The following is a 20969-nucleotide window of genomic DNA, read 5'->3' as shown; positions in this document are numbered from 1 at the left end:
AGAGAACATAGGAAACACAGAAGCCCAAGTTCTGGTCATATATAAAGATGCAATTGAAGAAATCCTCAAGTAAAATAGCAAGTGCTTCACTTGTGTTTTTCAACTGACTTGAATCCTGCCCTTCTTTTTTGGTTCTTGGGCTTTATTTCTCCTTTCTGTCTCTTGTAAGAAGACAAGAATGGAAAATGAAATTAAGAGTGTCAGAATGGTTGTCTTGTGTTGTGACATCTCTTGAAAAAAGCTGAAGTAATTGTTTCCCTCTTAAGAAGGAAAGAAAACTGAACAGCCTGTATCCTTCTGTTCCAGCACTCCGCAGGAGCTGCCCCACCATGCTTCAGTGATACCAGTAGGGTTATAGCCGTACAAGTGTGACCACATCTCTAGTTCTTCCTGTTTACTCCCCAGCTGTGTGCATCAGCATAGGGATGTTTCAGTGGGCTCCCAGGGAAGCTGGCTTTGTGTCTGGCTGAAATTCCCTGGTGTTCTTTCAGGTGTTTTCCTGCTGACCTGCCTTTCTAATTTAGGTTCTGTGCATTTCACTGGTGTGGGTGGGATGGCATCTCATCCCTCACCTTATCATTGTTAAATATGATGATATCCCCCTCCTCAGGTATATCTAGTTTGACATAGTTAATTTCAGTTCATTGTGGGGAGTCATTAGAAACATGGCTAGTCCTAAAAAGGGAAATACCAGTCAATGCATTTTTCATAATTCTTTGTATTGTGTTCTCATGACACAGGTGTGTTTAAACATGCTTGAAGAGGTTAAAATGTTCTCTAATGACAGCTTGTATTTTCATACATACCTAGCTTCTTAATGGTAGAGTTCAATTTTTTCTGTAGTAATTCAGTTATTGCATAAAATATTAGGGCCCACAGGTAAGTTTGCTTTCTAGTGAAATTGGTGTTGTATAAAATAAAGAAGTGAGAAATCATGCTACCATTTTCTTGATATCTCTGCAAGTAATTAATTTAAACTGAAATGAATCAGCTAATATGCTTTAGTAGCTGCCTTGTGTATGCTAGCAAATATATTACTCCATAATGCTCTCTACAGCATCCCTGAAGTAGAATTCCTTATTCCTTTCCAGTGTCTAGCTCAGGTTTGTTTGTCTGATAGTCGTGTGTCTTACAACTGTGAAACTTTTGTCATGACTCCATATTTGGCATGTTTGTTCTGTTTGGTGACATGATGTCTGTTGGAATGAGCATTGTGTGTAATTATAATTGACTTTGTGAGCACACAGTGTCTCTGCTAGGTTCCTTCAGAAATTTTACATAATAGCTTGAGGTAATCCTTTCACCTACTAAATCCTTTGTTGGATTGAGAGGGGCTTGACTGAGAGGTTAAAAATTTGATGTGGCTAGGGAGAGATCACTGAAAGATAGCTCTGTTGTGTATTTGCTTTTATTTTGTAAATCAGACTTAAAATAACATTCTGATTTTAACTAGTAAGATTATATGCACACATGTACATAAATATATACATATAAAATGAAGAATATTCTAGGTTTCAGTTTTACACTAGTTTAGAAAAAACAATATACTTAATATGCATTTTAAAACCCCATTATAATGATTTCTGTATTATTTTGAGTTAAAAACAGGTTTCCTGTAAGATCTAATGGATCCTTTTAAGGTACCCTGCAGCTGGGCAACGGCAGAAAAGATACCAGTAGAAGGCCACTGTTGCAGCTCTTTAGTTTTATCTAGGTTACCCTAAAAATACTTGAATGTAATAAATAAACTCAGTACAGGCTACAGTTGTGTTTTGTCATATGTTTGGTTATGCCTGCTGTGCAGACAAATTGTGAATCTTCATTGCTGTAAGATACAGAGTAGTTTCAGTATGTCAGGGGAAAGAGCCATGGAAATGCTAAATAGTGTTTATAAATGTATTGCAGTTGGAACAGGACGTGCTACATTTTGAACAAAGCCAAAGTTTATCCTTTAAATCCACATTTCAATATTCACTCTATTTAATACGACTGTTTGCCTCTGTATGTCATTCAGTGATGCTAATCAAAGTTGGCACAGTCCTTGAGACTGTTATTTTGAGTCAAAAAAGTTCCCTCTTGTTAATAATATTTTTCAGGAGAAACTGGTGAGTGTAGAACCTTACTTGTAGTTGGGTGTTGTCACTAGATCAGCTGGCTGTTAGTGTCCACTAGAAAGAAAACTCTTGAGTTTTGGTTGTGGGAAGTGAAGTAGAATTTGTGCATCTTTTGGTAACTTATTTTCTCCTGTTATATAAGAAGTATACATTTAATTGGTATCTCATGGCTCACTTCTGAAGAAATGTGCAGAATGGATCATTCCACAACCAGCATGCAAGCAAGTACAGACTTCATGTCTTAGTTGTTAATGTGGTTTTTTTGTTTGGGTTTGTTTGGTTTTTTTGTTGTTGGTTTTTTTTTTTTTTTTGGTTTTTTGTTGGTTTTTTTTTTTTGTGAAGGCAGTTTAATTCAGCAGCATTATAAGAATAAAAATCAGGATTCAGCACACAGTTGTTTTATTAAAATAAAATTATTTGGTATATGACAATACTTAAGTCTGATAAAAGGTATAAAAATGTTATTGATGGGTAAGTGGGCACATAGTTAATGAGTATTTCTGTGATGGATACACTCCCCATCAGAGTTTTCACAATTTGACTGGTTTTTGCACTCTTTTATTTAATAGCATATAAATTAGGGCAAATTGCAGACTTTTGCTACCAAATAAATAGCACTATTTTGCTAAGATAATGTTTAACCTGTATCTTGTAGAATAAACTGTATTTGGAAATAATTTTCAAACACTGCTAAATACGATGTACAGAATGTATACATTTTGTTGCTTGTTTGGAAGTCCTGGAATAAACTGAAACTGCATTTATTACATTATGAGATTTTTGGTTTCTTCTATCAAAGGTGTACATTAGAAACTTGGAAGCAATTTTTCTTTGTAACACTGGCAAACAGTTGCGGTCTGTCTCAATTACCAGTTTTTTACAGTTTAGTTAACCTAAAGCTAATTAGCATGAGGTTGTTAATGTGTCTCTGCTTCAAGTTTATTTACTTTGTGAGTACTCATAGAAATATCTTTGCTGTTTCTGAAGCTGATTTACAACCAATGAACTCATTTTGTCCATGTTAAAAGTACTTTTTTTTTTAAAAGATTGTTATTAATTTTGAGAGCTGATAGTAAGAGATGAAGAAAAATACAGTCTTTGGACTAAGTCAGCTTATGAGACCTTGGAATTTACATTGGCTTATGCTGAACTAGAGATGCGTAAAGGCTGTTTCAGTGTTCCAGTCAGAGCCCTATTCATGCAGAATTTTAAATCCAGACAATGGCTACACTTATGGTTTACAGTAATGCCAGAAGAGAAATGGCTCCTGTATCTTGCACCAATGGGTGCTAGTATTTAGAAGTAGTCTGTTGTCATAGAAGAACCTGTTAATAAAAGGAAAAAACCCTAAGCATGTATTAAGTAAGGATAATGCACATACGTAGAGCTTTTAACTATGTGGGGGTTTTTTATGATATATTTTCGAATCATTGTCCCTTTAAAATGATAGGTATTTCAGGAGAACTGAGAGTTATGTCTCATGTTTTTAGGATATAAAATATACTTAAAATAATTGCACAAAATATTTCAGGAAATATAGAATTTTTAAGTGGTTAAATTGATCTGAGCTTAATCCTGCTGATGTTGACATTTCCTGGCTTGTATGAATAGAAGCTCAGCCCCTATCTCTTGTTTAAGTAAAATTCAAGAATTATATTGCACATTCTCCAATAAATCCTACAGATTTGCTTGTTTTCACTGAAGATTCTGCCCTTTCTCCTAGGACAAGAAGGATAAAGTCTCAAGATTTGACACTATACGTCATTCCATAGCTGGAATTATAAGGTCTCCAAAATCCATGTTGGGCTCATCATCAGTAAGTAGTACCAATACTGTAGTGTTGTGATATATTCTGTTATTTTTACATCTTAAGTAAGATTTTTTTCCTTGAAACATCATGCATTTCCATTTGAATGGACAAAAATTACATTATAATAATGTTACATAAACACTGTTCTGATTGATCAAGACACAGGATAATATTGTGGTGTAACAGTATGTCAGAATAACTTGCTACACTTTAAGAGAATCACAGTATGTATGTTCTTTGCAGCTTCCACAGTGGTACTGTGTTGTTCAGAACACTCTTCCCAATGAGGCTGATTTTCCTGAAATGTACTGTATTATAATAATCTGTAGTAGGTTAGATGGCCATACATGTTTTAGCAATTGTTGCAATAATTGTATTCACCATGTTTGTTATAAAAGCTCCAGTGTAAAAGCATATTGTTACTACTGCTCCTGGTACAATTTAAGTAACTAAGTGTTATAGATCTTGCTTAAAACCCCACTAAAAATGGTTGTTGAGTATTTCCGGGGTATAGTTGGCTTTTGTTCGAATTCTGTAATTGCTGGAAAATCTTCCTTGTTTCTTTTACTTTTGCAGTTCCTCTTGTTTGTTTCATATGGAGGCTTGCAAGATTAGTTAGAATACTTGAGCACCTACCTAGGGATGCATTAGATTTTACTTGAAAACCTTCTTCCTGTTTTTTTCTTTAAGTGGAACATGCAATCACCCTAATGTTCCCAACATAAAATCAAACCAAAAGAACAACTCAAAAAACAAGCAAAAGGGGAAAAAAAAAACCTGTAAGAAAGTTGGGCAGAGTTTTTAAAACTGTTTAAAATTGCTTTTTAATTGTTATCTTGTCTGCTAAAATATAAGCTCAAAATAGCATTCTTGCAAAAACTTCAGAAGCAAGGGGTTTTCTATTTTACGCTGCAGGCTTGCCTCCAAGGACCCATTAAAGGACACAGCAAGCCACATTTAAGCTAGACAATATTGGGTGGATTGGTTGAAGAGATAACAATTACATATGTGTAAATGCATATGTGTATACAGAGGAAAATTGTATATGGTAATGAAGGAATGGAAAAGTAAATATGACCATGAGATAAAATTAGGATAGAAAGGCTTTTCCTCTGAAAAACATGGAAGTTGTATGACATTTGAAAAGTAACAGGAAAAACGTTGCTGAAATACTGAAATTTCCTTGATGTTAGACAAAATCTCCACGTTATTGTGATTTTCATTTTATAAAAACTTCTAATTGTTTCAAAAATGCAGCATTTCATAGTAAGAACCCATTAAAATGTGTATTTCTGTGACCTGTGTTTTTTTGTCTGGGTGAGAAAAAGCATTCACCTCTATTTCAATGTATTATAAAACTTATGACTTCAAAATAAACCAAAAAGCTTCCACAAACCACAGAACAAACCTACCTAAAACTGCTTCAGATAAAAATTGGAAGAGAAAAAAAAATCTCAGGAGGAAGATTAAAATAAAACATTTAGATTAAATCAGGGGAAGTCAATGTCAAAATTTCAATTGGCTTAAAGTGTCATTAAATAAGCTATGTTTCACACTCTGATTTTCATTCCATGGAACCTGATGTAAACCTGGCTGTAGATACATGGTAGATAGGATTGGTGAAACCTTGGAATATGTTTGGAAGAAGTAAGATTGGCCTTGGTTCATTTGAATCAGAAAGTAAAATATGAGTAACAAGTGCAATCTTGATTACTTGTCATTTAAATGACACCTAAATGACTTCAGAATTAGAATATATAAACTAGCCAATTCTCAGTTTTGCTTTTTGTTTTGGTTTAGCGATTTCGTGTATGTTAGAAATGCTGACCATACATATACAGCTAAAATTTGCTTCATGAATTACTACTTAGCTATTAAATGAGGTTGGCTGTTTCCCACTGCCAATTATGTAACCATGCTTAATTGCTAAATATATAAACTGGTACTTAAAACTTATTATCCATCAACAAAGTATTCCAAGCAATTATTGAATATGTATTATAAAGTAATATTCACATACATAAAGAATTTGTTATTTTTTTAAATAGACCAGTACAAAAAAGGATCTCATAGCAGATTTGGGAAAGGACTGGTACTGATCCTCTCATATAGTCTGGTCTAAAATGTCTTCTTACCTACCTGTTTTCAAATTACCTGTTTTAAATATTGAAAGGTTTTAAAGTATTTTTAAATATTTAATTTTTACCTATATTGAAACTTTAGAAATGGAGCAATATCTTTAAATGTGGTGCTATTTTAAAAACACTGTCCAATATATTTAATTGGTGAGATAATTGAATTTTGTTTGTATAAATTAGAGAGGACTAATTTTTTGTATGTCGTCTGAAAAAAGTCATAGGGAAATGGTCTCATTCCAAAAGCAGTCAGGAGTTTTTGTGTGTTAACACTGAAACTCTATATATGCTCTCAGAATGAGAAGGTAAGGGGTAATACAGGAAAAGAGTGTAGTTTGAAGAGAAAGCAACACAGCTAAAGATTCACGTAGTTTTTCTTGGACAAAACGCAAGCCAATTTACTGTAACAGCAAGAGACATAAGTTTAATCAAATGAGGAGAGGAAACACAGCAATGGGGGTAACTTTCATGTACCTGTGATGAAATGCTGTGAATAATCTGAATGAAGAGTCTGAACAAATTGCATCATGAATGCCTGCTTCTGCCCTTCTGCATATTTTTTTTTGGTACAAGATATTTGAGCTTGACACAAACATCCGCTTTTGTTTACAGGATAATTTTTTTATTGTTCATAGGATAATAGGTGGAATTAATGCTTGTTTCAGATGGTATATTATTAGCATGTGGGAATGAGCCAGGTACACAGAGATGGAATGTCCATAGGGTATTGTCTCAAATTATCAACCTAAATTTATTGCTTTACATTCTCATTTGTGTCCGTGCTACTCTTTTACACTGTGAGAGAAAAAATATCTTGAGAAAATGTTTTGTTCTCTCAAAGATGGAAACTAAGGAACTACTGAACATTTGCATTCAGAATATATACAAAAATACAATATTGAGCATGCTATTAGTGTAATAAGATATCATCCCGGTTATTTTTATTTAATTGGTAGTGCAAGTGCAGGAATAATATACAAGTTTCTGGGGTTAGAAATAACACACTGCTGTTTGCTCAGTTTTTCTCTTGAAATAAGGGCAGCAGCTGGGACTGCTTCCTTTTACTCTTGGAGAAGAGCACATACAACATGGATTGTTAAACAGAGAGAGAGAAAGGGGCTCAATATAAGTAAAGAGGACAGTACTAGATCCATGAGGATCATGATGAAGTATATGAGGCCATCTCCTCATAGAAGAAAAAGTGTGATTAAATATAGAAAGACACACACCCCAGCCCCATCCAATAATCCATGAGTAAAATATGGCAATAAATGGAAATCTTGAGGGAAAGAGAACAGGCATAAAGAAGAAGAGGGGGAAGGCGGGAGAGTAGAAATTCGTAGTGTGAGTTCCTTTCCTTGTGCACGATTTGGTTAATTATTTTTACCTTCAAGCCAGATTAACAGCAAAAATCCTAGAAACAGTCTTTCTTCCTTTAGGCTGTTGAATCATGGAGTGCTTCTGTAAGTGTACATACAAGTGAGAAAGAGATCCATCCTCCAAATAAGATTGTAAAACATTAAGGCCTAGAATATAAAGTTGTCGTATTAACTTGCTGGCTGATAATTTAAGTAGAGTTTAAAGAAAAGAGGTGGGAATTCCATTTTGCATGGGTAGCTTTTTTTTTTCCTCTATTTTCCTCAAAGACTAACCTATCATTTAATTCTAGATATAAAATGCAGTAGAAATATTAGTATTAATAGTGGTAAACTGAGTTGAAATCAATATTAATATGGTTATATATCCTGCATTGATACTGTTTTTTTCTGGGCTTTCAGCCATGTTTTATTCTGTAGCCAGTCAGGGTCAATATTGTATCATAGAGAAAGTATGTTGGAATTAGAAGACTTGTTCACAAAAATAAAGCAATTTAAAAATAATTCAAATAACACTCAAGACAAGAATAATTGCCGCCTACTTCATCAGAAAAACCACAATGATATGATAAAAAGTAAAGGTAAGGTAAAGTGAAGGACAATCAACAGAGAAAACTTTGTGGAATTTCCATTGTTTCCATATAAAGTGATAAATAATACTTCAGTCAAATTTAAAAGGGAAGGAAAATTGATGATAGAGTTATAGACGGCACTGTAGTTATCTATGTCTAAAATGCTCCGTGTTCCTTCCATAAGCTCCTTCTCTGTCATAAAGGCTCTTAAGATGTTTTGTTTTGGGATGTGATCCTGAGTGTCTGAATGGTGCCTTAGCCTGTTTGTGCATAAGCAGGTGTTACTGTCTGGTGGGTTCCTTTTTAAGCTATAAAATAAATTGCATGTCAGCTTGGGTTTTTTTTAACTTTGTTTTGTGAAGGCCATGAAGTAGATTAGTAACCCTGTACTGGCCTTTTATACTTAGAAACTTTCCCTCTCAAGTAGAAATCTGCTCCTGTGTTAAAGGGTTTGCTGCTGTGAACATAACAGAGATCTAGGTTTTCTTTCAAGTCAAGCTCAGCATCTTTGAACAATAAATGTTCAAGTAAATAACATTGTCTAACCTTTTGAAAGCTTTTGTCTTTATTTTAGGAATTTGTGAAAGAAAATGACATAATGTCATTTAACAGTGGCTGACAGCTTTCACCTGAGATGGTTTTTAACTGTTGATGAAACTGAAAGATATGACTGCCTTCTTGGCCAATCAATATCTCTGCTTTTTAGCAGCTCACTGTGCTGATAAACACATAACCTTGGAATACAGCTTTTGCCTCTAAAAACTCGGTGTAATTTGTGTTCAAGCTGTAGTTATTTCTTACATAGTCCTTCCTATCTCTGACTCTGTAGAAGAGCACACTCACTCTTTCTAGTGATGTCTGTTGGTTATAGTACTTGTTACAAATCTCAGGTATGAAATTCTCCTTGAGAATTTCATCCATGATGGTTCTCTCTGTCTGTTGATGTCTGAAAACAAAAGCGTCTGTCAGGTTCTTAGATACGTTCTCCAGCTTTCCATCAATATCCTGGACTAAACTAGTCCTTTGAGGTATAACTTAGGCAGCCAGGAGCCAGTAAAGACATTTTTCAATAGCTAAAACTTTATGCAAGTGCTAAAGAATTGCAGATATTTGGAAACAAAAATTTCTGAGTAGATTCCCTTTCTTGGGTCTGCTCATTTCCACTCTGAAAGTCTGAGATCATTCCTAGTGTTTTTTAGACTAGGTGAGGGGTTGTAATCTAAGTGTTTTCTGAGGAAGACCCTAAATGTGCAGGTGGCCTCCAAGCTGGGTTTTTAGCAGGGCAGAGCAATAGGAGAGGTTAATTCTGAGTGGTGTGCTTTGTTTGCATGTGTTTGGTTGTCCTTCATTGAGGTGTAGGTCTCCGTGCTGATATGTAGATGCAATTCAGGAGGCTGGGAAACATTCACATACCTGTTTTACTCACAGTACAGTGTGTACTGCATTACTTGTTCAGCATTTTACCACTCTGGCTGTGAGAATTTCTATGAGCTCTGGCAGTGGTTTTGAATGACATACAGCTTAAATGGGGGCTTGCCTTCCTACCCATAAAAAATAAATCTGAGGTGGTCATTGACAAAGTACAGAGTTTTCTTCAGTGTTTCTTAAATAATGTAGGCATGTTAATGTGTGAAATCATAGGTTAAAGCTCATGAACTTCCACTTACCACTGTTAGTTGCCATTTGCAGTCAATTCCACGTAGTGAAAATAACAGAGTTCATAAGGACACTACACTCAGGTGTGTATTCTGCACTACAGGGTGCATGCTAGGAAAAAAGTCTCATAATTATTGATTGAGTTGGGATGCAATTGATAAATTCTGCGAAAACAGTTTACCAATTCAAGTGATTTGTATAAGTCAACTTATTATGGTTTTGTTTGAGAAGTTTCTGTCTGGATAGAGACATGAATAATACTCAGTTGTTAATAGCATGTCAGAATGTGTGAGAAAGAGTTGGATAGTATGGGTTACAAAAAACAGCAGGCCAGATAAAAGATATTACATGTTTTTATGGATGGTGCCTTAAACTTGTGCTTTTGACATACTGATTTTTCAGGTAAACAGAAAAGAAAGTGATCAATATGCTTTTGTGCAAGTAAGAGCCTTGATCTTGTTGGTTAATTGAAACACATAATTTAGATACATAAAAGAGAAATTATTGTTGTTTGTGATACTTTTCATGTACAAGTAAACTCTTAAAAATGTACTAATATAGTAACATTTTTCTTCAATATTTTTCCCAAGTTCTTTGATGTAATCTCAACCACTGAGAAACCGTTGTCTGAGCAAGATTGGTATCATGGTGCAATTCCAAGAATAGAAGCCCAGGAGCTGTTAAAACAGCAAGGAGACTTCTTGGTGCGAGAGAGCCACGGGAAACCTGGTGAATATGTCCTTTCTGTGTTTTCAGATGGACAACGGAGACACTTTATCATACAATATGCTGATGTACGTCTCTGATATAGTACTGAATATTCAATTTAGGATCTACATAGTTTACTATAGCAAATGGATTTAGCCTTTCTGTGAAAGTGTGAAAAAGTGTTGGAAATACTTCCATCAGTGCTGGAATCAGGGGAAAAGGTCATTTTGGGAAACAAAGGAAAAATGTGAAGTATCAGGTTATTCAATATCTTTTATCTTATATTGAAAAGCCAAGCTATTTCTATAAATGTTTTGAAATCTAGAACTTGTTACTCCTTATTTATGCATGTACATTTGGTTATTTTAAACCCATTTTCGTTGTTGGTGCAAATTAGGTTACTTTTAGTTCAGACTGTAAAGATCACACTGAATCTTCCTGAAAAATGGAAACAGCCATGGAGAAGAAAATAATCTCTATTGGTTTTTATACAGATGAGAATTGGAGCCCAATTGGACTTGAGATGCTTATGTTCTTTTTAGTCCTGTGGTTATTGTTTTGTTCAGTATAACACAAACACTTCGGATGTTGCGCAGTGTGCATGCTTCTAAGGACCAGAGCTGACCCCCTTGTTGCTCTGACTAAGGAAAAATTGATAACTTAATTAACAATATATTAGTTACTATCTGCCTTTATGCAGTGTATTTCTTTTTATTCTTGTTAATGCATTGCTTGGTTTTTTTAATGTATGTATTTTTCTTTTTACCTTGCAGAATTTTAAACTTATACGAAATGTGCCAGTTGCCATAACATTACTAGAATTTTTTCTTGACGTATGAAATTGCAGCAAATCATTCTCAGTTTTGATTCAGTAGTGGTGTCTTTTCAGCCTCTTGTAATAAAGTTTCCCACATACAGAAAAATTCTCAAATTTAATCGCATAATGATATTTACACTGAGGGAATTTCAGTCTGAATCCCCAGATGATGCAACATGCCTGGGGTAACTCAATATTGTGTACCTGGTTTATTTCCTTTTAATGAGAGGCAGTGATATTTTTCAAACTTCAGAGAGGCTGGAATGCTTCTCTAGGATTTAATGATTATAGATACTTGTCATGCTGGAGAGTGTTCATTAGTTCTCACCTAGAATTTTCCTTGTAGAAGTAACACACACACAGTCAGTTTTATTTTATTTTGATTTTATGACCTTAAAGTATTTTGATGTGTCAGAGTGCTGAATGAGAAAATAAAAGCAGTAAAATTACCTGTACCTAGAGTCTTACAAGATGCTTGGTGCTCCCTGACTGGACCCAGCAGAAATAAATACACATTATATATGTGGTGTGACTGAAATAATTTTGTGCAAATCATTGTATGTGGCAAGTAGATCTTCAAAAAGATAGATTGGACTGTCAGGTTGAAGTTCCAAGTATTACTTCGAGGCCTACCTTTAAGCTGACTCTTCTTGTTTGCTGGGGGGGGTTTCCACCAAAGCAAAATGAAACAAAACAAAAAAACTATCTTTATCTCCATAATTTTGTACTTTCTCCTAGCAATTATATTTGAAATGTGAGACTGATACTGTTTAATGTTGCATAGCTTGGACAGTCCCAGCATCATCAGGTCAAGATATCTATCTGCTTGTACATTTGCTAGTAGAGCATTATGTTCATCTGCTCTTGGGATTAATTTCTGGTACATTTTCTTGTCAATCATGGAAGTTAACACTTTTTTTTCTTAAAGATGTTCAGTACTCTGTATGCACTCCTATGGGGTGAATTTTCTGAGGATGAGAAAAAGCCTATTAAGCTCTAGAAAGTAGGTGTTGGGAGTGTTAGGGTCATACAGTGAGGGATTTATTCATGAACATTTTTGTGGGCAAGTTTGGGGAGAGTTTAGTATAAAGGATTTGTTTGTTTGTTTACATTAGTATGAACAATGTGGAATTCGGTCTCTGACTGGTCAAATCACACTCATGGATCATTGACAAGTCTCTGTATTTTCTTCTGAATCAAATACTGAAGATTAGAGTAGGACATTTGTTTTAACAGCAATCCTTTTTTTGTATAAGTGTTTCATCTCTGGTTTTACCATTATTTTAAAGGCTAATCTCGATACAACTATGAGTGTGATAAATTAATTCATCATTCAGCTTTAAGCATCAAAATTCACTGTTGTGATTCAGGGCTATCGTCATTTTCACTTGGGCTTATTTGAGGCTGTGCCGTTCAAAAATTTTTGTTTGTTAGTGACCTTAGGGTCAGGATGGGGTGTAAATACACAGAATCAAAGGACACTGCCTGCCCTGAAAGGTTTTACATAAATGGCAGCAGATGGGTGTGTGGCTGAATGTGGGATGAGGAAATAATAGGCAATAGGGGTGGTTGTGCTGAGGAGACTCTTGGGGCATCAGGTTTTTTGGATCATCAGCACGGAAGTATGAAGGAGCTTATTTGAAAAGAATGGAAACTAGTGTTAGTGGTCACTCAAAGCTGAGTCACTATTTAATAAACAACAAAGCATTCAGACTATGGAAACATTTTTTATTTTAGAGATCTCTGAATGTTAAAAACAGCTGACTTGACCCAACTGTCTTCACCAACAGCAGTGACACGTTTCCGGAAGTTAATGCTTTAACCCTTAAGGGAAACAATGAACTTAAAATGCACTGTGCAAGGATTTCAACCCTGGGGGCTAGAAAGGATGCATGCCAGTGCTGGCGGTGTTCATTGACCAGTTATGTAAATGAACTTGAATCACCATCTGTGCTCGGAGTTTCTTTAATTGCAGTACTTGTTCACTGTTGCCATTGTCAGGCTGGCTTATGGCAGCTACTGCCCTGTGGGAAAAGCTCTCTACATGTAGATGCTGAGTCTTAAGAAAGCAAGAGACTTTATTGTGTTTCACAATCAGCTGCAGGATCGTGCCTAGCTTCTCTCTGAATCCTGTGCGTGACCTGCCTTTGTCTCTAGCTTGTTTAGAACCTCCTGGTAAATACTCTTCATTAAAGAACGATCATGCATCCTATATTCTCTGCCAGGGATTTACTAATTTTAGGAAACAACAAATGAAGGAAGATGAGATTAGGATAATATTGCTTATATCCTGTTTATTTTATCTCTTTTTGTATTTTATTATATAGATGTTTTAGTTTGCTCGCTGTAATTTTTAGAAATAATTCAGAAGTCGGTTTTTCTGGTTTAGGGTATTTTTATTTCACTCTGTAATAGTTTTGAGTGTAACTGGCCTATTTAAATTAAGAGTTTAAATAGTTATTTTATCATATTGCCTTAAATGACTGATGCCGTAATTTGGCATGTATTAATTTATCATTTTCCTAATTATCATTCCAGTTAAGTCAGTATAAATGCTATTCAGTAGGTCAGAAAAGGAATATAAAATAACTCTGTAAAAGTGTACATTTTTTTCTTTGTTGTTACTAGTGAAGGAAGTTTGGTTGTGCACTTTTGCAGTTTCTTGTTCAAACTATTGCTTGTAGAGAAGTAACTTTTTCTTTTTGCCTCCATACAGAATCAGTATCGTTTTGAAGGAACTGGGTTTCCAACCATTCCTCAGCTCATAGAACATCATTACACAACAAAGCAAGTTATTACAAAGAAGTCAGGTGTTGTTCTGCTTAATCCTGTTGTTAAGGTAATGCATACATTCCAGAACCTTAATTTAACTGACAACAATTTTGGGGGATTTGTCTTATTATTTAAAATAAGATCCTATGGAACTTCTCAGAAGATTCTCCTTTTTTGTTCGTTTTGTGACTCTGTTCCTGATCTCTTTCAAACTTCTCACCTCTGCAATACATTCACTTAAAACAACTCTCCATCCTGATTTTTACAATGAATTTTTGCTATTTTGAAAGAATGGCATTCAACTTCTTAACCAGGTATCCTCTTACTTTTCTGTTTGGTTTCACATTTGGATTTCCCTACTAAGTAATTCAAAGTAGTAGCTCACTGCCATTCCTTCTATAAAGTAAAAAATTTCTTTTATATAATGGAGAAGGTCTCATGAAATTTGGAAGACTTACAACAACTCCATTTTGTCTCTGTTTTATATCACAAAAATAAGTTAGACACAGAAAAAGGTACTAATATTCCAGTATCAACGAAAATTTAGAACAAAATTTCCCTTTTTAATCAGGAAGCTACTGTAGAAAGTCTTTCAGGAAACAAAAAGGGATAAGTATTAAATTATATTAGAGTTTTACGAGTCTCCTTGACTTCTTCCAGCAGTTTTGCAGTTAGTATCTATCTAGCTGATACTTCATTCATAAGCCAACTCCACTTATACCTTTGCATCTTAACTATGGGTAAGCCTTTTGTTCTTGATATATTTATTTTTTTAAGACGGGCTTCAAGCCTGTGTTCAACAAAATTTTAGGAAGTATGACAATTTATATTTTACCATTAGTTACCTACTCCAGGGTCCTAGTTCTTTCCTGATAATAAGCCTAAGAAAGTAAAACATGTTATTTTTCTCAAAATTACATTTAATCTGCACTTTACTATTTTATGTAATTTTAAAATTTTGAGAATGGGACATTGTAAATACACATTTTATGTTAATATTTTGCTGATTACCAAACTGATGCTTCATTGAACATAGGATATTGTTTGCATTTATTGTAGATCACATGAGAAAGCATAGGACATTATTTTTGATGTGTTAATAATTCTTTTTGATATAAATAGTTTAAGCTACAAGTAAGGGGTAGTGAAGCTCAAAATAAAATACTTTAAAATCTTTTTGCAAATTTCTCTCTCTCTTTAATACCGTGTTTGTTTTTAATATGTAATGCTTTTTCGGTTTCCTGTGAGAGCAGCCCTGTTTTAGCAAGTGTAAAACTATAGTATGGTTTATTACTACATAATCTTAGTTATTGTCTGTTAAACTGGAACACATCGTCTGTAAAACATCATCTCTTCATTCTCTTGTTTACTTTGAAGATGGGAGGTTTCATATTCCTGACATTTTTGTTTCATTTTGTGTCATTTTTTAATAGAGTTAAGTTTTAATTTATCCATACTCTTGTGTAAGTATAGCCAAATAATTTTTCTAGTACCTGTCTTGTAGAAGAAACATGTTTCCAAATGGCATTCCTGCTCATTTCACCATTACTGTACTTGACCTTGTGGCCTTGGAGGTAAAAATGCAGTACCTTTAGATAGTCCAAGTCCCTTGATGATATCTGTCTGTGGTGGGTGTTTCTAGAACTTGAATCCATACCATTACCACTACATTCAGATGTATCATAACCACCTTGTAAAGTGGTGGAGGACAGTTTCCCAGACAGACCTTTTAGCTTTCCGACTGTCATGGAGTATAAGGTCAGGCTTTTTGTTTTTCTTCTTTTCAGGGGGAAATGAAGTGAGTCCACTCCTCTCTGGACTTGCTGACTTGAGTTAGTCTTCGTATCAACTACACTTAGTATTAACTAAAAATTAGCGGAAATATTAGTATTTCCTCTAGGATTGTGCTAGTTGATAGTTGATCTGAGCTGCACTGCAAAGCTACTTCAGCTGCTCAGGTTTCCCAAAAATTATGCAAATAATAGGCATCTATCCATAAAAACACAGGCTGCGTCTATTTTTTCATATGACTTATCTTGTCCTGGTATGCATCAGTTTTAATATTCGAGAGTATTTTCTTTAGGGTTAATAAACCTTTCTACTTCCATTCTGTTGTGTTATGTGATATAATGGAAAGGGTGACTGTTAGAACTCAGAAGAGTATTGAGTGACAGGAGCAATTGTATAGGTTTTTTTAAATATATGTATTACATAGATTGCATGTAGGCTTTCAAGAATTTATGAACTAGAATGTCAGTTTCTATAGCTACTAATACTTGGAGTGAACTAAAACCAGTGTATAGTATACCTAATGCTTTATGACGAGCAGTTTGAGCGAAATAAGACAATGTTGAAAAGGGTGTTAGCTACATGATCTGAATTTCTTTAGAGCAGCTGTTCTTAAAAATATTTAAATTATTATTGAGCTATGATTTTATGGTGGTTTTAGTTCTCCCATCTGATTAAAACTATTTGCTGTATTCTGAAGAAGTACTTCAGAATGAAGCAAAAGAGTGTTGTGAGCTCTGTTTTTTAATTTGTATGGAGCTCTGGCTTTTATATGGGAAAGCGGAGACATTTTAAGTCATTTTCAGAAGTAGCATATGCACTCTGACACCTAGTGTCGGGGGTAATTTATGCATCATGTGCTATTACCAAGATGTCTTTAATCATTTCCTTAAAGTTCATTTGACATCTGCAAAGACTGTTTTTGCTTTGTTCACATTATAGCTGCAGAGCAGTCTTTGTCATTTCATGTAATCTTTAATCTTTTTCTGCAAATTGCTGTCCCTGTAATAACCTATTTAGAAATTGAAAGTTAAATATGACAAACTTCACAGCAAAAAAAAAAGTTATGCTTTTTAGTTTGTTTTTGCTTTCCTTCCTTCCTTCCTTCCCCCAGTCATTTATCCTCCTTTAGCATATTAGTAAAATTAGTGTTCACCTTCTGTGATGTTGCCCTTGAAAGGAACAGGCTTAATTGTGTCACAAAAGGCCTGTCCCATGTCCCATTTCATGTAGACCAAATCTGCCTGCTTAGAATTTTAATGATTCTGTAATAATAGAACTTAAATTAGAAAAACTGAGGGCATTAAAACAATATCTGCAAGTAACTTCTTTAATGGAAAAATGTCTCATATTTATTTATAATCTTCTAGAAGAAAGTGCACATTATGTTCTTCAGGTTGTTATTGGTGGAGTCACTGGTACATAAAGCCCCTAAGTAACTTCAGAGCACACTCAAGGACTTTATTAGTAAAAATGCTGTTTTAACCATATTGGATGTATTTTAACCTTCTAACATCTCTGACCTCCTATTTTGGAGGTTTTTAGATTTCTTGACATACATTTTTTAATATATTTGAAAAATCTGTATTAAGTTGTGAATGTGCTTCAGTTTGACTACTAGAAAAAAGAAAAAGGAATACCATTTTTATTTAAGTGTACCTGAATTAAAGTTTTTGCTTGGATCAGAAATACAGCTTTGAAGCAAGTCTGCCCAGGATGCGCAGCTGCTCATGGGAGGGAGTTCAGTTTTCAGAGCCAGGAAAGATCTAGCCTGAAATAATGCTTTTCCTGCAAATATATGTTACAGATTCTTAGCACCAGTTGATTCACTTTGGAGATCTGCTACTATTTTGTTAGTGCTAATGTAGTCCTGGTATTTGGATGCTCTGTAGTTAATTCAAATGCTGAGCTCATGGAAAAAAATTAACTGCTATTTTGTCAGATGAGTTAGGCCACATGTTTGTTACTTGTAACTTTCATTTAAAAATTCTTGATCTATTTTTATGTGACAAAGAAGCCTGTTATATGTTTTCATATGTTTTGTGTACATAGGAAAGTGATGGATCATAAATGATGAGATGAAAGAAAAGTGTTGAAAGACAAAAAATAGGTATTTTTTAGTAGTGCTTCTAATGCTGATAAATAAGTTTGCAGATGACATGAGAATTCTCTGCAGATCTGATGCTGTCTTGCAAGGTATGCATATGTTGATGAGTTAGACATAGAAAGAAATTCTGAAGAACTATAAATTTAAGTTAGAAAGATTTTTTTTCATGAAAATCTGTTAGTAAAAATCTGACGTGACCGTAATTTTTTGCTGGTGGGTTTTTTGGGGGAGTTTATTTTATTTTAGCAAAGGAAGCTGAGGTTCGCTGTTGCAGACAACATCTGTGCTCAGGGTACAGGCAGTGTGTGTCTCTCAGGCCAGCAAAGCACATGTGGAGGAATTGAAGGACAATTGCTGCTGAACGGTCTCAGTTTCAGGCAAGCCCTCTTATGGCTGCTGGGAGATACGGGATAGAAACAAGGATACTTACAAAGGAAGCTTCCAAGTTTATCACAAAGTAATGCTGTCACACGATTATTGATGCTCATCTCATGGCTGGAGAGAATTAAGATGCTGCAGAGGGAAGCAGTGGCAGTAATAGTGCTGCCTTTGGGGAACATCATCTTGTGTCTGTTTGACCTGAGGACAACTCCTGAGGAGCAGATGTCTGAAAGGCAGAAGCAGCCTGCAGCAGGGAGTGATTCAGTTACTGCAGCTCTGCCTTGGCTAGATTTGTCGCTCCAGAGAGGATTCCTGTGGCACCCTGAATTACCTGTGTGATGCCCACCCATCCGTCCAAGAAGCACGTGGTGGTTGTGGTCTCTGTGTGTTGGGTTTTGGCCTAAAGCTGCAATTCTCATGGGTGTAATTAAAGTCTAATACATGCATTTTTAAATGTCGAAATATATCTTCAATTTTCTTCAAGGAAATTGAATTCACAATGAGAAGTGAGTGTTTATAAAGTGAAAGGCGTACTTACAGAAAATGAATGTATTTATTGAATATGCATGAAATGAATCAATAGCCTGCAGGTATTGACATTTGAGAGCAGAGTTTCATATCTTAGTATTAGAGGTGCATTTCAGTTATGTTCTTATTTCTTCAGAATTTGGAGAAGTGTCACAGGATTTGCTTTTAACGTTTTCTAGCAGAGATTATTGCAATATTTCTGTCAGGTAACAAAAGGAATGCATCATCTTTAATGGTGGCCTGTACTTGTCAAGGCATGTCATCCTGTTGAGAAAAGGGAAAAAAGAGAGTAATTTGCTCTTTGTGCTAACAAAGTACTAAACCAAATTTATGTATAATTTCAGGTATAGTGACTACTTTCAAAATTGAAAGGAATTATTTTCTCAAAAATCTCATTAAAATGTGTTGTAATAATGGAGGCACATAAGGCTACCTGAACGAAGAGTAACAAGGGTTGTTCTAATATTCAGTGATCAAAAGTTTTCTGTAGGTTTGTTTTCTAGAGGCAGTGGCATTAAACATCTGCTCAGTTGACTGTTTCTGGTTCAGTCTTGTCTTTTTGGTATTTCTTTCCATGATCAGGTTTAGATTAAAATTGAAATATAACACTCCTAAAGGGTGTAAGCATTATGCTCAAACCTAGAAAAAAAAGTATTTTATCAAGTATATGAATTTCATTTTAACAAACACAATGTTATTTTTGACTGATCTCATAAACAAAAATCTCTGTCCTAGAAATTTTAAATGGCAACATGTGCATTCCTACTTTCTGTACTGCTTTCATATAAAAAAATTATAGAATGCCATATTGCTGTGTGGAGTGCAAATTGAACAAAATGAGTTATCTCAAATACAACTGAAACAGTAGGAAGTAGAAAAAACTAAAATTTGTGAAGCAAGAGATGGAAGCAAACCATTCATTCTTATAAAAAAATAAAAAGTTATTTTGTTAGGAAGGGGTAAAAATTATTAAATGAAAGATTTTAGTGGAGGTTTTTTGATAACTAGGACAAGAAACTACTTCAATTAAAGCATCCTTCATCAAAGATTATTTAGATTTCCTAGATTTTGTTGCTGACATTTTGTATATACATGTGAAAATCAAAGGTTTTATTGTGTTCTGTAATTTTCTGGGTGTAAGTTGTGCCTTATGGAGTGCTTGTAAAAACTGGGGCCTTGCACTTTGGCTTTTCATTGTCTTTCTGAGAAGCTTCATAACCAGATGTTGATATAGCACAATAAAAAAATTGTATTAGAATTGTGTATGATTGCAGCAGCTTTTCTGCTGAACTAACATCCTGGGGTTTTTTATGGATTCTGACATCTTCCCCATATTTGGAATTCAAACATTCCCTAATAATTATTTTATATAAGATTGTGAGTTGTAAACTTCTTGTAGTCCTCTAATTATATTCTTCTTCCTGTTTTTAATAGTGCACTCAGAATGACTTTAATGCAAATAATGTTTTGAGTTTTCGGTATTTTCATAGCATGTGGCTGACAAGCACATAACCTTCCTTGACCGTGGGCTCTCACAGGTCAAAAAACACAGTGTAGATTAGGAATAGGAATGAGTGTCTGTGCTCTTAAATTCCTTTGTAGAGTTACAGTTATGCACAGTGGGGTACTGTGAAGTAGCTTGTGGTTGCTTAAGTATTTTAGCCTCCACCAATTTTAAGTGGAACAAAATGTTAAGAAGGAGTGAAATGACATTTCAGCTGTGGAGGAGCAAAGGATACACACTAAAGGAGCTACGTTTTTTTAAAGTCAGGTCTGTGCATCTGATCTATGTAACAGTGTCTGAATTCTCAAGATCTGTTTATTTAAATGTTGATTAAGGAGGAATTCAGGGGTGAGATTAGGTAGGGCTTCAGGATTCCTTATTTGCAAGGTAAATACTGTATGTAGCCTACTGTTGAGGCTAGTCCATGGATTTCATCATCAGTTCATAATGAAGTAAATGCTACTACCAGTTCTGCCCTTTCTGTCACTTTGATTTCTTCCTAATAGAGTTGCCAATGAGGCACATAGTGTATCCTCTGTGATTACTAAAATAAAGATCACCCCCAGAGGGCGGTGATCAGTGGTACAAAGTCTAATGGGAGGCCAGTAACTACAGCTGTACCCCCAGGGTCAGTACTGCGTCCAATCCTTCCTTCATCCACTTCTTCATTAACAAGCTGGATGATGGGACATGAGCAGTTT

The 20969-nt window shown here is 34.9% G+C and overlaps 1 protein-coding gene across 4 annotated transcripts in view; it reads left to right on the top strand.

Moving 5' to 3' along the window:
* Positions 1 to 20969, top strand: part of FER (FER tyrosine kinase) — a 161984-nt gene that overhangs the window by 75616 nt on the left and 65399 nt on the right. For 3 of the 4 annotated variants that reach the window (XM_048292938.1, XM_048292939.1, XM_048292937.1), the window contains exons 11-13: positions 3838 to 3930; positions 10254 to 10457; positions 13905 to 14027. In XM_048292938.1, the coding sequence (XP_048148895.1) occupies positions 3838 to 3930; positions 10254 to 10457; positions 13905 to 14027 (420 nt within the window). Of the gene's footprint in view, positions 1 to 3837; positions 3931 to 10253; positions 10458 to 13904; positions 14028 to 20969 lie in introns of those variants that run through there. The other variant, XM_048292940.1, reaches the window with a different exon arrangement.

Source organism: Corvus hawaiiensis, chromosome Z (genome assembly GCF_020740725.1).
Source record: "Corvus hawaiiensis isolate bCorHaw1 chromosome Z, bCorHaw1.pri.cur, whole genome shotgun sequence".
NCBI lineage: Eukaryota > Metazoa > Chordata > Aves > Passeriformes > Corvidae > Corvus > Corvus hawaiiensis.
The sequence above is the reverse complement of the archived record's forward strand: the minus strand, read 5'-3'. Positions and strand labels throughout refer to the sequence as shown.